The sequence below is a fragment of the Siphateles boraxobius genome, unplaced genomic scaffold (genome assembly GCF_051911475.1).
Source record: "Siphateles boraxobius isolate OS27281-9 unplaced genomic scaffold, OSU_SipBor_1 46, whole genome shotgun sequence".
NCBI lineage: Eukaryota > Metazoa > Chordata > Actinopteri > Cypriniformes > Leuciscidae > Siphateles > Siphateles boraxobius.
Genome location: NW_027509097.1, coordinates 14,803,989 through 14,822,089, shown reverse-complemented (window position 1 = coordinate 14,822,089; position 18,101 = coordinate 14,803,989). Strand labels below are relative to the sequence as shown.

The 18,101-nt window shown below is 41.1% G+C and overlaps 1 protein-coding gene across 2 annotated transcripts in view; it reads left to right on the top strand.

Moving 5' to 3' along the window:
* ca10a (carbonic anhydrase Xa) overlaps positions 1-17,185 on the top strand; it is a 207,940-nt gene extending 190,755 nt beyond the window's left edge. For both annotated transcript variants that reach the window (XM_077200992.1, XM_077200991.1), the window contains 4 exons: positions 1,126-1,198; positions 7,967-8,121; positions 9,058-9,232; positions 16,387-17,185. In XM_077200992.1, the coding sequence (XP_077057107.1) occupies positions 1,126-1,198; positions 7,967-8,121; positions 9,058-9,232; positions 16,387-16,409 (426 nt within the window). In that variant the 3' untranslated portion in view covers positions 16,410-17,185. The remainder of the gene's footprint in view (positions 1-1,125; positions 1,199-7,966; positions 8,122-9,057; positions 9,233-16,386) is intronic.
* The last annotated feature ends 916 nt before the right edge of the window (positions 17,186-18,101 follow it).

The following is an 18,101-nucleotide window of genomic DNA, read 5'->3' as shown; positions in this document are numbered from 1 at the left end:
ATAGTTACTTTTTTGTAAGGATATATTTCTAGATTTGACTCATAATACGAGCTGTTGAATGCAGTTCAGATACACTATATTGCAGTCATTGTCCTCCACTTTCAGTGATCTGACTGAGAACATTGAGACTTCACTCCTATTTTCTCTGTGATGCGAGTCATTCCCAAAGCCATTTTCTGAGGTACCCCATGCTGTGTTCCCTGTTCTTTCGTCACACCTCCAGGAGGGACTCCCATATTATGAGTCTTAATAGTTTGAAGCAAAGAATCTTAAGAAAATACACCATCATTTGGAGGGACAGACACAAAATGGAGGAGGCTGAGGAGAGGCCAGCCATTTTGCTTGTGGTATAAACAGCTATTTGTATGGATTGTGAAGTTGTTAGCAAATGCAATATTCTTAGCCAGGCAAAAACATTAATCGTGAGGGATAGCAAAAGCTATTCTTTTTTTTTTCTTCCTCCAAACTCTGTGTAGGCAACCCTAATTATTTCTCGGAAGAGATAATGGCTAGCTGCAGCCCCAGGTTATATCAGAAAAAGTCTAGAAATGATGCGCCTAAATCTTTTAAACCTCAATCTTCGCTGTTCACTCAATGAGGAGGTCAAAAGAGAAGCAATTTGTGTTGTAGTCACGAGGCACATTTCTTGTAATCATTCAGATTGAAAGCATTTCAAATTAGCAACTGAAGTGGAGTCACAGAAAAGCATGATAACCATGTTTCTTGTTGGCTCCGTTAATGCTCTTAGATTTTGAGTTTTTGAAGAACTCATCTGTAGTTTTTTTGCAAATGTGTCAGTTTGTCATAAGTGATTCTATCAGGTGTCATTTAATTACAGAACACTGTTGGGTTCATCCTGATGCATTTGAATGCAGAAAAAACAGTTTCAGCACCTTAATGGATCGAGTAAATTTCAAGAGACGTGATGCTAACACTTCAGTCTTTTACATTATAAACTGAATGACTGGAAGATTCACTTCCCCTGAGATCTTTGTTTAGAAATAATTGTCATGTTGTCTGCACTTTGGAAATAAAGTTGTCACTAATGATGTTTCTCTTTACTTTCCCCTTCTCATCTGTTTTCACTGTTCTGCCCTTCCTCTCTTGACATTTGTTCCATTTCAGATATCAGAGACTTCAAATTCATTTCTGAATCGGATGTTGAACAGAGACACCATTACAAGAATAACATATAAGAGTAAGTGGGAAAATTTTTGTTGACCATTTGACACTAAATCCGATTTGGTTTTCAAATGCGATCGATGGTACTGACATTTTGCAAGTGATGAAATCAGATTTGTTTGTTCAGGCAGTGTAGTTAATATCAGGTGTATCTTTATCAGTTGCTGGAGTTATGACGTAAGCATCACATGAGATCTGAGAGTAGATGTCAGTGGGGAAACCTGGAGATTTTGCTTCTGCTTATCATGACATCTAGCAGCGGTGCTGAATCATGAGACGCATGAGACAATAAACGACAAAGGAATGTTAAGCATTCATGCATATAGTGTGTCCAACACTGCTGACTCATTTGCAATTCGCTACATAGTGAATATTATATAGCAAAGAACGAGTTAATTTTAATGTATTCAGTCACAATTTTGTGCACAGTTGCTACATTTATGTCCCATCCGTACTTGAAATTCAGATCTGACCATTCAGACTAATACCAATTATAATCCGATTTTAAACCACATACACTACCAATCAAAAGTTTAGGATTTTTTTTCTTTCGATAGGATTTTTCAAAAATGTTTTTGAAAGAAGCCTCTTATGCTCACCAGACTGTATTTATTTGATCAGAAATACAGAAAACATTAATATTATGAAATATTAATGCAATTTAAAATAACTTTCTATTGTAATGTTTTTTTTAAGTTGTATTTATTTCTGTGAATGCAAAGCTGAATTTTCAGCATCATTACTCCAGTCTTCAGTGTCAGATGATCCTTTAGAAATCATTCTAATATGCTGATTTGCTGCTCAAGAAACATTTATTATTGGTATGAAAAAAGCTGCTTAATATTTTTTTGGAAACATTGATAAATGTAAAGATTCTTTGAATAGAAAGTAAAAAAACAGCATTTATTTGAAAGAGAAATCTTTTAAAACAATATTTTTAGTCTTTACTCTTTTACTTTCGATCAATTTAATGCATCCTTGCTGAATAAAAGTATTAATTTAAAAAAAAACTTGAAGCAAACTTTTGAGCAGTAGTGTATTTGTAAACATCTCTTTTTTTGCAATTCAGAATGCAAAAATTAAACTCATTTGAGTCAGATCCACCAAAAAAAAATTTACCTTTTGCCGCCCATCTGAACAAATTTTGTTTATTATAAACAACCAATTATATAAACTTGTGAAGTTTACTTAAATCGGGTTTTTATTATAAATTAAAATTATATCAATAAATAATTAAAAACACATTTACGTCTAATGTGATGCACGCAAATAAAGCAGTTGAGCTTCTGTAATCTAGAAAACACTCACTCCCGCCTCTGTAATAAACAGAGATGTTAAACCCGTCCAAATTGGTACATGAAATCACAGACGTTGAGTGATAAGAATTGTAATTAAAATGTTGTTTAAATAACTAGTCCCATCTGAATAGGGCTAAAGATACATAATTCCTCTTTACTTGTTTGTTGAAATTTTAATCGCAAATGAACAAATTCCTCAAGAAAAACTATAAAAATCACATTGCCTGGTGAAGCAACATGTTATATTTTCATGTTAGAAAACGCGTTTCATGCTGTAACGCGTTCTGAAAGAAAGTGCAAACGGAGAGAAATTCTTCTGATAGGCTGTTTTGTGATTTGATTGTGTTGTGGACAAACAAATAGCATCTACCTGGAAATTTAGTCATGAGATTCTTTGCTTATTGTTCTAGAAATTGTGATTCATGCTAAAACCTCATGCTAATTGTTGATTGACAGCAGCAGTTTAAAGGCACAAGACAAATGTATTCAGCCTCGAAAACTCAGACCACTTTCTAGTTTGGGAATATTTAATAGCCGACGCTGACATGCAGTGTAGTGGAAATGTTCTGTGACATTATCCTTCAACTCACCAGAGGGACTTTTGAAAAAAGGCCTTCATAATTGAATTAATAGAGGTGGAGAAAGAGCGGATGAATAGATAAAATGTTCTGACCCCTGGTGGCTGGTGCGTGTCTCCCAGGCCGCAGCGGCGCATGAACTCAGGGAGGACTCGACAGCACTGCCAGGGGGAGGGCAGAGGAGTGTGGGCTTTGACAGCTGTCAGAGCTCCCCACTCTGCCTCTCTTGCCTCCCGCTCCGTTCCCCGTTGAATCTTTGGAAACGCATTACTACCAGCCCTCGCTGTGGAGCTAGCACATGTATTTTTCAAACGTATCCCCCTCCTCCACAGCCAAAAGGAATTATTTATGCTACCAAAGCTATCAAAGTTCTGCGCAATGACGCAGGCGGAATTGCAAACATGTAGGGAGATAAGAGATAGAGTGGTAATCAATGGGATGGAGGGAGAATAACGAATGATTTCCTCTGGCTGACGTGAGTCGGAACCTATTACTTGCCTGTTGTCAGTGGAAGGTGGGTTCAATATTGGTGTTCCTCATAAATTCAGTGCCGCATTATCTCATGTCTGCGCACTATTGTCAAGTCAAAATAACATGCGCTGTCACCATTCATCCAACAAATCAAAGACAAAGCATAAATACTAAAACGAATTGTTAACAAGCAAAGACCTTTTGGTTACCATTGTTGTTTTATGCTTTGCTTTTGTTGTTTGGACAATTTCAAGACATTCTTTTGTTACTTAATATATTGAATTTTAGGTTTAGATGAAAACTTGGCTGGAAAATGCACCATTTATATTATTAAAATTACAAATTCATGTTTATGAATTGGCTCTTTAGATGAGTTTTAATCGATAAGAAACGTCTCTGTTACGTATGTAACCCTCGTTCCCTGAGTAGGGAACGGAGATGTTACGTCGGATGACGACGAATGGTGTTTCGCTTAGAAAGCCTATCAACTTCGAGTATTACAAAACGAGCCAATGGCAAAGAAATGCCATGGGTTTGCGGAATTTGCATAGCGTATCTCCGCCCTACCTCGTGGGTATAAAAGGAGGACGCCGGCAACATGCAGATATGTTTCTTCGCTGAGGAGCCAAGACTGAGCTTCAGGCGATCCCCGCGGTACAGCGGAAAGTGAGAGGAAGACATAACGTTCGCTTTCGTTGTCACTCCGAGTTACGTCGGATGACGACGAATGGGGTTACCAGTCTAATCACGCCACCTTCTTGGCTGCTTTCACTGCACTGCGTAAATCTGAGATCCCTGTCGTGAGACTGGGACAGACGAAGGACTCCTATTTAGCACAAGAATGCCAAGGTACACTGGGGAGCATATCCCAAGGTTTAGGGGAGATGCAATTACTGCCAACCCAGAGGGGGGGACTTAGAGAATACACATATGACCCGAAGGATGCATATGGAGAACACTGGGGTGTCCAGCCGCAGGTGGAATATTTCAACCCCAGGGGTGGCAAGGTGGCTTGCCAAGGGAAAGACACATGCTCAGAGAGGCTTACAGAGGAAATACACATGTGGGGGGTCGCTCAGGGAGGGACCATGCACACGGGAGGCACCTAGCCGACGCGCAGGCAATAGACACTGGCGCCGACGTCGGCAGTGCTGGAGGAACTCAGGGCTTTCGGAGAAGCTCACCTGAGGGAAATATCGCACGTATCCAGTCCGTGGAGTGGAGTGGCAAGGCGAGCAAGCGAAGACACCTGAGCGGGTCCAGTACTAGCTGGTTAGAGCGAGTACATGAGAGGACACTGGATCCACTCGGAGATTATAGAATCTGGCGAATGTGTTCGGTGTCGCCCAGCCTGCAGCTCTGCAGATGTCTGTCAGCGAGGCGCCATGCGCTAGGGCCCAAGAGGATGCCACACTCCGGGTGGAGTGGGCAGTCACATCAAGGGGGCATGGTCGACCTTGCTGCTGGTAAGCCAAAGCAATGGCGTCCACTATCCAGTGAGACAACCTCTGCTTTGAGAGAGCCTTTCCCTTCAGCTTCCCACCATAACAGACAAAGAGCCGGTCTGAGGTCCTGAAACACTGCGTTCTGTCTACATAGGCGCGGAGAGCGCGTACTGGACAGATCAGTGCCAAGGCTGGGTCTGCCTCCTCCAGGGGCAGCGCTTGATGGTTCACCACCTGGTCCCGGAAGGGAGTGGTGGGAACCTTGGGCACATATCCAGGCCGGGGTCTCAGGATCACGTTAGAGTAAGCCGGCCCGAATTCCAGGCACGCTTCGTCAACGGAGAATGCGTGCAGGTCCCCTACCCTCTTGATGGAGGCCAGTGCAACCAGGAACGCTGTCTTCATTGACAGGAACTTAAGCTCCACTGATTGCAGAGGCTCAAATGGAGCACTCAGCAGGGCAGTTAACACCACTGAGAGGTCCCAAGAGGGAACGACAGGAGGGCGAGGAGGATTCAGTCTCCTTGCCCCTCTCAGGAACCTGACGATCAGGTCGTGCCTTCCCAAAGACTTACCTTCAACAAAGTCATGCTGTGCGGCAATAGGGGCGACATAGACTTTTAGGGTGGAGGGAGACAGCCTTCGCTCCAACCCATCTTGTAGGAAAGAAAGCATGACGCTGATCGAACATCTGCGGGGGTCTTCTTGACGAGAAGAGCACCAGTTGACGAAGAGGTTCCACCTCAACGCATAGAGATGTCTCGTGGACGAGGCTCTAGCGGAAGTGATGGTAGCCACCACCGCTGGTGGTAGGGTACTCAAACCTGCCTCGTCCCATCCAGGAGCCACTCGTGGAGGTTCCAAAGATCGGGACGAGGGTGCCATAGGGTGCCCTGTCTCTGAGAAAGGAGGTCCTTCCTCAGAGGGATCGGCCAGGGAGGTGCTGTCGCGAGGAGTAATAGTTCGGAGAACCAGGTCCGGTTGGGCCAGTAAGGCGCAACCAGAATGACCTGCTCCCCGTCCTCCCTGACCTTGCGCAAGGTCTGCACAAGAAGGCTCACTGGGGGAAACGCATACTTGCGACCCTACGGCCAGCTGTGTGCCAGAGCATCCGTGCCGAGCGTGCCCTCGGTCAGGGAATAAAACTGGGCACAATGGGTCGAGTCGTGAGATGCAAACAGATCTATCTGTGCGTCCCCGAACTGGTGCCAAATCAGCTGAACCGACCGGGGATGGAGCCGCCATTCCCCCGGGAGGAGCAGAAACCGTGAGAGCTCGTCGGCTACACAGTTCAGAGCTCCGGGGACATAAATGGCACGAAGCGACCTCAGATGCGTCTGACTCCATAAGAGGAGGTGGCGGGCGAGTTGCGACATACGCAGACCGCCTTGGCGCGGTATTGTCTGATCGGACTAGTACGTGTTGGCCCTTGAACACGGCCCGGAAGCAGCGCAGAGCAAAACGTACAGCCAGCAACTCGAGGCAATTGATGTGCCATAGGCGCTGGGGTCCTATCCAGGAGCCCGCGGCAAAACGTCCATTGCACATGGCGCCCCAGCCCGTGGAGGAGGCATCTGTCGTTACAACAACATGCCGCGAAGCTCGTTCCAGAGGCACTCCGGCCCGTAGAAAACTGAGGTTCGACCACGGGGTGAAGGTCTGACGGCAGGTCGGAGTAACTGGTACTCGGAAGGTGCCGTGTTGCCATGCCCACCTCGGGGCTCGGTCGCGAAGCCAAAGCTGAAACGGGCTCATATGAAGCAATCCGAGGGGCGTTGCCGCGGCTGGAGATGCCATATGCCCCAGGAGCCTCTGAAAAAGTTTCATTGCGGTCACGGGAAGACATGGGGGTCTTACAGGACTTCGAGATCTCATCATGCACGTCCGGGAAGAAAGGTATTGGGGTTTTTCCGCGGCCTTACCCAAGTACCAATCATCCAACCCCGAGCGCTCGGGACAGGGTGGAGGGGACCACTCTAAACCGATGCTCGCGGCGGCCCGGGAAAGCATGGCCGTCATCTCCGGATCGGACTCGAGCACAGCCGTATACACACCGGAAGGTGGCAGCTGTGACGAATCTTCACTTCCAGAAGAATCAGACCCACCTTGTGATGCTGCAATAGACATAGTGTCCTCCTCTGGAGCGCCAAAGGAAATCCGCGGGGCATCAGAAGATGGTCCCGCGGAAATCCCCTGAACACTCGCGGGTTCCAACATTGGAGAGGGTGCGGCTGGGCACGGACGGATAGTCGGCGATTTGTTCCAAACCGTCACCCTCGGATCACCCTGGCCACCAGCCAAAGTAGAACCTCTCGTGGAGGCGCTAGATCAGGGTGTGGATGAGGGGACCCTCACTCTTGCGAGATCACTGAGTCTTGATCGTAATGTTGCGATGGTCATGTTCCCGCAGTGAGAACATGAGTCATCCACGAGCGCTGCTCTAGCGTGATCAATGCCCAAACACGCTCGTGTCCATCAAAGTCGGCCACCAGTCTACCGCAACCAGAAGTGCAAGGGCGATGCATCTTTAAAAAGACGTGCCACGTGCAAGCTCTTTTGTGAGAGGAAAGAAACTCTGAGAGTGTTGAAGCGCCCGGCGAGAAACACACTCACTGGGCAAACCACTGCACAGATAAGCAGGAAGTGCGCGCTCGCCGGGAGATCGCCGTCACACCAACACCAGAGAATCACGCTCGTCTGTAAAGCTGACAGTTCGGAGATGGCTTGTGGAACGAAGAATAAACTTGGCTCCGAAGCGAAAACATATCTGCATGTTGCCGGCGTCCTCCTTTTATACCCACAAGGTAGGGCGGAGATACGCTATGCAAATTCCGCAGACCCATGGCATTTCTTTGCCATTGGCTCGTTTTGTAATACTCGAAGTTGATAGGCTTTCTAAGCGAAACCCCATTCGTCGTCATCCGACGTAACTCGGAGTGACAACGAAAGGGAACAATACTTTAGCATGTGTTCCTCCTTTGTGTGCGAGTAGATGATGCATACCTTCTCTCGGGGCTAAACATCGAGGAGGTCTATCCAGAGACAGCAAGCTTTATCACTTACGAAGGGTCTATGACAATCCCACCGTGCTATGAGACTGCAACATGGATACTGATGAACAAGCCGATTTACGTCACAAAGATGCAGGTAAATCAACATACACTGTCAAAAAAAAAAAAAAAGAAACATTAAAATCGTGTTTGTTAAACTTGAAGGAAAAATGTTAAGAATTTGCCTGAATTTCTTTTACTGCCATACTGTAACAATTACCTATTTACTAGATCAAGTCATTCTAAGAAGTTGTATGAAGTATTTCAGTTTTAATCAGTTCCGTTCTATGCCAAAAGTTCCCAGTATTTTTGTGGTTGTTCAATACGTATAATCTAACTAATATCTAATGTTTTCCATGAGAAATCAGTGTTTTATTAAACTTAGCTTAAAACGCCACACAGACCTCAATACTTTGAACACAACAAAACTAACAACTACCTGATCATTTTAAGTAAAGGAACAAACTCATCTTGACATCACAAAACAACAACAGTGTAAATAAAACTGGCAAACAATCACACAATGCAACATTAATTATTCATGTTCAAATGGATGCTGGAAAGAGGGTGAATGAGACCTAACAAGAAAACAATTTTTCAATGTAAAGTTTATTTAAATAAAAAAGCATTAATTCATGTCATCCATGGCTCTGCGTTATGGTCTTCTTGACTTGAAAAAAACAGATTATTATAATAGAAAAGCTGCAACAAGATGCATTAGCTGAGTTACTTAAAGTCCTCATAACTTCAAAATAGCAAGTAAACAAAAATAGAATCAAGTAATTCGTATATTTCATTTTTTTTAAGGATTTAGCTAACGTCATGCTTCCTAAAGGCAGAATGTGTCACTTTTGACACTGCAGATACACTGTTTTGATATGTAATATAATCTATTCTTGAATGACACTCTCACGTAGCTCCCTAGTTGCTTTTTAATGCGGGTCTGTTGGGATTGGATTGACTGTGATAATTGCGTGACCTGCCATCAGTGAGTCGAAATAAAACGTCTGCTCTGTCTGTGTCATCCTTACAGATGCACTCCATGCGACTGCTAAGCCAGAACCAGCCCTCGCAGATATTCCTCAGCATGAGTGACAACGTGCGCCCAGTACAGCCTCTGAACAACCGCTGTATCCGCACCAACATCAACTTCAGCATGCAGGGCAAGGACTGCCCCAACAACAGGGCACAGAAGCTGCAGTACCGAGGTCAGTGTCTCTGTGCTTCTCTCTGTGATCTCTCAACCCGCTTTGAATTAGACACTAAACTAAAAGCGTTTCTACAGATTTCATCACTTCTCCAAAAACAACACTGACTCCAAAGCAGAGTAACATTGTTGGTCATAATGAACAAGTTCACTAAAGTTATGAGGTAAAAGTTACAGTTTAGTTTCCAGGTCACTACTGAAAAGGTGCATCAAAAATAAGTGACTTTTCCTTTATTCTCCTCAGTTTTTACCTCACTTTAAACATTTGTGACATTTTGAAGTGTTTGGTAAAAGGCAGTAGCTATGTTTGTTTATTCAAAAGATATAATTGCAACACCTTCATTACATTATAATTTTCCCTGATGAAAATCAGACTATAAGTAACTAAATAAAAAAACATTTTGAATGACAAATCCATTGACATTTTCATTTAAATAAATGTGAGGGAGATACAATTTGGGAAGAGATCCAGTCCTGCGTAGTAGATGAGCACATTTGAATTATAACAGCCTTATCAACCCGTCAGGACATAAGTTGTTATACACTTGTCATGCTGCATGTCTCATAAAACATAAAAAAATGTAAATGTCTGGGAGAAAGAGAAGAGCAGACATTTGGATAAAACTGAAAAAGTGTGACGAGGCGAAAGAGAGCCCGATTCAATCCGGTTTTCTGTATGCACAGAAAGCCGCCTCTCAGATGTAAACGTACAATCAATTGTTCTCTCTTTTACGTCTTTCTGTTTGAATGGACCAATACACAAAATTAAGTCAAAATGTCCATTTTGGCAAGTATTCATGTAAACACAGTAGATTATGTCTTAAGTGAACGTAAACAGTTGGAAGAATATCGGATGTGTATCAGTGTAAGTTACAGCAGTCCAACAAACCTGTTGCTGTCCGTAATGTTAATCAAACAGAAAAAACAAAAAAAGAGAAAATCCCTCAATGCTCTTGACTGAATAACTTTTACAGATTCAATAAAGATTACTCTCGATTCAATTAATACAAATAAATATGTCTGCTTGGAAAGGGTTAACAATGTAAAGTTGTTATAAAGAATGCATATATCATTAATTAAAAAGAAGACCATGTGGTTGTTTCTTTATGAGAAGTGGTTTTATTTAATTTTAAGATTAAAGAAAGACATGTTATATGTCACATCAGTTAAATCTGTCTATTGCACGTTTAAACCTTAATGCCATTAATATTAACAGTCTAATAGATGTTTCTCCAGGATTATATACTGAGATGCTTAATTGATGAATTACAATTTAACTAAACCCATTAGATTTTAGTCGACTTAAACTAAAACATTTCAGATGACTAAAATATGACTAAAGCTAAAAGGCATTTTAGTCAAAAAAAGACGGACAAACTACAAAAAATTAGCTGTGAAAATGAACACTATTTCATTAAGCCATTAGTAGACAGACAGTAGGCAACCAGATAGCTCAAACAGGTTTAATAATAAGCTAATGTGTGATTCAGGTATGTTTTGCTGTTATAGATCACTCAAAAACATGAGCACATGCACATAAACGAGCATTCTGAAGATATTAGATGAGTGAAATTAATTATTCAGTAGCTTACAAGCAAATATTAACCCTCAAAACAATCAAAACATTTGTATAACTACCCATTTCCTTAAAGGTTGTATCACTAGCCATGTTTCCATCCACACCTTTTTATCCGAATTAAGTGATATCGAATGAAAAATGCCTTATGGAAACAGTAAAATACGCTTAAATTTCATGAATATCGACACAAATGAAATACTTTCGGTCTCATCGGATTTTATCTTGATCGATATACGGCAAATGCGATAAAAGCTGATGGAAACGTTATTTGCCGAATAAATAATGAATTGCGATTAAGTTTTAGGCCCTTTTATGGTTGCAACACGCCACAAAACATAGAAGAAGACGAGTTCATTTCCGGCCAGTATTCCCGTTCTGTTTTCGCACACATGGCGGATGTCAACAAAGACAGATGTAAGTGGACAAAGCAAAAAAATGCCTCAACCAAAGGGTTTCCGTGAAGTGTCTCTGAACCACGATCTCTCAGAACTGATGGAGCGCTGTCGTTCCCACACCACAGGCTGCCTCCGTTGTCGTCGGGCATACGTGCATCTGCATCATCATAGCAATGTGTTTATAGAGTCGTTGTTTTCTTATGTTAGGTTTGCTTGTTATTACGTGGCTTGGTTGAATTCTAATGTAGAATGCGGTGTGTTATTTCTTGTTAACAGACTGCGGAGCTGCCGTTGCCATGGACGCAGTTCAGAGACGGAACAGACTATTTTCTTTAGCAGAAGCACTACTCGTTTTAAATCAATAATCTCCTTTTTAAGTTAATATTTTGTGTCAAATTATTGATTTATTTGGTAGGTAGCCATGTAATAAGCAGGATAATGTATAGCGAGGCGGTTGTTAGCGAATACAACCCCTTCAGGCTAACAACCGGCTGGCATATACATTTTCCCTTACATATGTCGCTATCAGCTGGCACATAAGCACTATTAGGCTCCGTTTTGTCTAGCAAAACTTTGTTCGCAAAAGTTTGCTTGAATGTTGTTCGATTCAGTGCGAAAATGAATGGAAACACCTTAAAATGTCTCAAATCAATTCGATATACCAATTTGATCGCAAAACAGCATGTGACGTCATTACGTACAGGTTTTTATTCGCTTTAAAGCCGTTGGATGGAAACACACTTTCACCAGCTTTATTCGCATGAGTTTTTTTACCGAACTTCAGATAATTCGGTTGACAAGAGGATGGAAACATGGCTAGTGATTTCAGGCCCAAAAATAAATGTCTAATCTTTCCTAACGATCCGCTAGCTGCCCGCCCCATAAGCATGCCGTCCAAAAACCGCGTCTCTGTAGGCAGCCTAGGCTCTGAGATCTGCACACAAAAACAAATGTGTACAACCACCACTCAAAACCAAAATAAAGTGTTCCAACCAATCACTGACAGGGGCGGGTGTTGTGAGGTTTTGCGCTCGTGCACGGCTGGACGCGAAATCGGAGCAACACCCGCCCCTGTCAGTGATTGGTTGGAACACTGTTTATTTTGGTTTTGAGTGGTGGTTGTACACATTTGTTTTTGTGTGCAGATCTCAGAGCCTAGGCTGCCTACAGAGATCTTGTTTAAGAGGTTTAGGAGTCTCAGTAAAGCATAAGTCTGCGTGGAGAGGCATCTTAAGATGTCTTTGTGCTTCTACCAGAATGCTAGCCTAGAAATCTAGACACACCCTAGCGCCAGCAAAAATTATTTTGCAGAAAGGGTGGTCTAGCAACTCTCAATAGACTTTTGAGCTGGAAAAACCAAACTCTGGTCAGGCCAATCACATCGTGTATAGAGTTGGTGGGTGGGCTTAACATAATGACGGCAGAGTTGTGACGGTTCCGCGCATAGCGGTCTTTCAAATCGGCTTTGGCCGCGACTCTGGATGACTTGAAGTTAAGAGAACGTCGCTTAAGTCATTCTTAAAAAAGGAAGATGCGTTCGGAGTTTTGACAACCGAATTCGTTCCTCTGGTTGGTTTTAGCACTGTCCTATTGCGTGCAGAGGGAATTTGAAAAGACAACCGTTTATCCCGCCCCTCGGATTGAGGTATGCCAGTTGTGAGTTCCCAGACCGAACATCTTGATAGGTCTGGCTTGCCAGGCTACCAGAATGCCTTAGATATTTTTGCATATTGTTTCAGCACTGAAGCATCATGAACAAGAAAAAGTCTCTTTATTGAGCCTGCTCTTATCTCAAAATTTCACTATGGAGAATTCTCTTGTACACTTGATATAGCAGTGAACTGATAAATCGAAGTCGTGCGGCACTTGTTTGAGAGGTTGAATTTAACACCCCGGCGGGTAATTGAGCAATACAAAAAAGGTTCCTTCCATTTATTACATTTGAGTTGTTAAAAGATGTAAATATCTTGGAGGAGCATTTAATTAGTGTTGGTTAGGCATCTGAGGTCATGTATCTTAACCAGGGAGACGTATTATTTTGTAGCTCGCACAGTGAAGTGTCTGCAGGCTAATTGAATGTAAAATTTTAGCTTAAGGTGGTGATATTCAGAGTGCAATAGAAAATTGTCATTCTGGGAAACCAAACAATGTTATGGAGTCTTACAGAACAGGAGCTACAGTAGAACTAGAAAAAATAGCATGACATTTTGTATGTCGTTTAGTACTGCACAACATATTTACCTATATTCCACAACACAAAATAACTTAATTTAAACTAATGATTCTGTTCAAAATTTCACATACCTTTGGTTATTAATATTAATCAGTGACTATTTGCAGGACTGTGACAATTGTGCCTGGATGTTATATTGACTTCATAAGATGTACAGTATCGAAAATATTTTCAAACGCGACACTGTTTAAAACTGTTGCATAAAAAATAGGATACATATGGAAAAGTGAGATATGCTTTGTATTAAGCGCTTCAAACTAACTCTGCACACATCTTGCCCTGTCAGTGCAATTGAGATGTTTTCCTGGCGCACAACTTACATCTTATGCTTATATTCATATTTGTGAATGCCAGAAATAATTTATATTCTGCATTAAGGCTTGTGTTGACAGCAAGCGAGTCTCCAGTAAACTTACCAGACTTCTGTGAACGGGCGCATAATAATCATCACTAAAATATATTATTTTGCTAAAACGTTTATTGTTGGTTATTGAATATAGTCCAACAGTACGATGTAAATATATTGGTTTAAAATTCTACATGTAAATTTTTTATAGCAGTAACTGTAAAGGGACTGTGTAATGGACAATGTTCGGGTTAGTGAATGTGTTTACCAGTTAACATTATTTAGTGATTTTAATTTCTGATTAAAAAGCAATTAAGCCTTTTTTTTTTTGAGCTACATGATATTGGAAAAAACAGCGATATTTATTTTTTCTGCGATATACATGAAAAGATTTCACCAGATGAATTGAATAACTCTATTTGGAAAGAATTAACCATTCTAGAATGATTAGCGTGAAAAAAAAAGCATTATTTTTGTTTTTAGATTGTAATGTTACAATGACTACGTTTACATGCAGCCAAATTTCGGGTTATGGTCGGGTTAAGGTCACTATTCGGGTTTCTGAAACATTAGGGATAACCCGTTTACATGCGTGAGCAGAGAGAGTTACTCCTGTATACATGGAATTGCAATATCCCGATGTAAACGCGACGCGCGGTTAGCGTCTGGACGTACGGACAACCTTAACACGCAATATGCGTCATTTCCGATTCTTCTTCCTGTATCCAAAGACAACAACAACAGCAGCACGCGGATAATGAATAGTTCGGGGCAGATAGCGATCGCCTTTGTTTGCGCTTTGGTGCTCGTAACGTTACTGACCTCGCTCCAAAAGTATGCTGTGCTGCGTCTCGCCATGTTTACTTCCGGTATACTGCACGCGGGGTTTTGTATGCGCCGAGAAGTTTCTCTACTCAAAAGACAAAGATTCCTTGCGAATAGAACATGCGCAGAACACACATCACTATGGGGATATGCCGATGCGCGTTTACATGACCAAAAATTTGGGTTAGAAAAGGTGTACCCCAGGTATAATATCCCGGTTTTTAAAATCCGGGATATGACCATATTCGGGTTTTTGCCGGTGTTTACATGGCCGTTCGCGACCGGGTTATTGCTAATATCCCGGTTTTGAACGGGTTATTGGCTGCATGTAAACGTAGTCAATGTTAGAATGTAATTTGATTTTAACCACCTTTTTGCACATAATATATTGCATAGCCTACAGGTACATTACATTCACTATACAGTATTTGTTTCAATATCCTTCAATATCAACATTGTTTGTAGGATATCATTGGGCAGGATGTGAAATATTTTTTTTTTAAATATATACAGATTTTCTTTATCCAAATAGAAAGACGTAGAAAGTACCAAGATATATTATCCTATATCGCAATTTAACCAAAACATACAGATATATGATTTTTGGCCATATTGCCCAGCCCTAACTCTATATTGGTTAAACTTTACAAATAATCAGCGAATCACCTACGTTTTGAACCATTGCGTCTGGTCCGTATGGATCACTGATCAACTACGATCCCGAATGCGCTCATCGTAATGTCGATGCTGAAAACAATACATAGTGCAGCTCTACTTTTTTCTATTAATTTAGTCTAATTAATTAGTCTAAATAAATATATTTACACTGTATTTGTTTTGATAGCCCTTAAGGTTTCTTTGCACGCTCAAAATTCGAGTTGTTCCTCAGAGTAGCTACATATTACTGTTAAATATGAATTTTTTCCCCGCCAGCATTTTTTTTTTAAAGTTGCCAGCCACTGGCAGAGTTTATCATTTTCACAAAGGTTTCATGGCCCTCAAAATATTTTGTTGTATTCATATCTCTAAATATTTGCAATATATAAAAAGAAAGAACAGACCCTCTTGCTTTTAAACTACAACAAAAAAAAAATTGTATTCAAGCGGCATGCATCGTTTTTTTTTTTTTATCAACAATTGAATGTGGGTAAGTTCCATTAAATAAGCAACATTTATAGCAAAAAGCTGAGAAAAATGTTTTTTTGTCAAAGACTAGATCTAGATCGAATTCAGAATGATGATCAAAACATAGATGGAGTAGATCGAGTTCATCAACTCGCCTAAAGCTTGCACAGTCCTAGCTCGTCCCGGGCGACGTATCATTCAGTAACATTAAGCAGTTTTGATTTATATGACGTTTAATGTTGATGATTGCGTTATTTTACATTTACGGTACACATCTACGTACATATCGCTCATTTCTGCTGCTGCTTCACCTGTTTTGAAATCAGGAGATTCTCCACTCTTTCAGAAGATGCGTAATAGCGTGCCCCTACCGTATAACAGTGAAAACACAGAAAGCCAGAAAATTTCGGTCAATGGCAGGGAAGCGTGGCCTCGCAAATGACAGAAATTTCCATCAATGGCATCATTAATTGTAAAATGTCTTTCACAAACCAAGAGTGTCTTGGTTAGGTTCAGAAAAGGCCATTTCACACAATACAGGGCACTTTATATTGGCTATCTGAAAAATATGTGATCTAATGATGACTTAAAAATGAAGGGTGATCATCAAGAGTGAACAATATCATAATAATTATTATTTTCCCCCATACAGTGAATGAATGGCTACTGAAATAGAGCCAGCATGAGGACCAGACCAAGAACACTAACTATGTGGAGGAGAATGAAGAGAAATGCTCATGGATAAGTACAGAATGAAGACTGAAATGTGTCCTGCCAGATAAAGTCATGGCATTGTAAAGACAAAAAAGAAAAAAACCCAGCAAGAAGAGACTTTGCACTGTTAGCAAAGCGATCCAATTTCATACATCCAATCAAAGCTAGTGACATACAGTTATAACTACACAAATGTTTTGATACCTTTTTTTGGGAAAAACACTAAAATAAATATAACATTTATTTCATAGGCTCTTCACAAATGGAACCGAATGTTTTTAGCCTTTGTACATATGGACAACTTGCTACCAATCTTGGAAAAAGGGACAGGACATTGAACCACCCTACCAATACAAAGAAATCCTTGAAACATAACTGCATTCTCAATCTTTATTCTCGTTCACGCTGTGGAGAGGAGGGAGAGGCAACCTTGCAAGTTTATTGTCAAGACAAAAACCATCATAAAGAAGACTATGGGGTGATGTTGTCTGTGGAAAAAAAGTGTCTTGGCCTTGTAAATATAATTATTCATGCTGAAAATGAATATGTAAAGATACAAATAAACATTTAAAAAAAAATATCAGAGGGAAAATAAATGGGGGAAAAAAGTTGAATATTTTATGCTTGGCGCACTTTCTGGAGCAGAGCTGATGCCTTTTTTCTGTTTCATTGTTTACAATGGTCATACACTGTGTTTGAGTAATGTTATTGGCCCAATAAATGTGTTTGGAAAGTTATTTTTTGTAAATATTTTTCAATGTCTTCACTTTGGTAATTTATTTTACATAAGCATTAGATAACTTTTAAAAAAAAAAGTCTACATTTAATCAGTGTTTGGTGTGGAGCTATTTAGAGGTGATTTGTTTTATTTTTTAATGGAATCAGCTGATTTAAAACTCATCCCATTTTTGTTGGTGAGATGATTTCTAATGCGTGTTTAATGAGGCTGACGCCGGTTCGAGGAACACTGCAGTGTTGATTTGCTGTGGACTTTGTTGCCGTCAGCGAGGGAAAGCCACATTGATCCTCCCCACACCACCTTTTGGTTTAATTATATCTCAATCAATGAAGCATACCTCTTGTTTTAACCCTGGCGTGAAGAAAAACACAGCCTGTGATTCTAGAATTTTATCTTGGTACCTCACAGATGGCTAATAAAAAGATAACGAGAGACAGAAAGTTCCAACAGCGAGCGCTCATGGTTATTGTGGCCATTTTTCTATCAGGCCTGCAGAGGAAGAAACAGAAATGAACCTTTTGATAGATAAATACTCTCTGTGTATTACTCCTGACAAATAATCACCCCCGGCCTCAAACGCCTCCCATAGAGTATATCTCAGTGGAGCACACTCACTTTTCCTCTCTGTCATACCTGCTCCTGCTAAGGACTATAAATATCCCAAAACTGAAAAGGAGGCACTCAGATGTTCAGAGGATATTAATGATATTACATTAATAAAGCAATGAAAAGGTCTCTGGCTCTCAGGGAATTTAAGTGCAGCAGCTGCAGCATGAAATAATGTAAGACTTTTATTAAAGTCCACGGAGACAAAGATGTCCAGATGCTCGAATGTGTAATGAACAGTGAATATGCTCAGTGCTATGGTCAGACAGCATTTCCTCAACAAACATCTATTCCGAGTCTCGACCCAT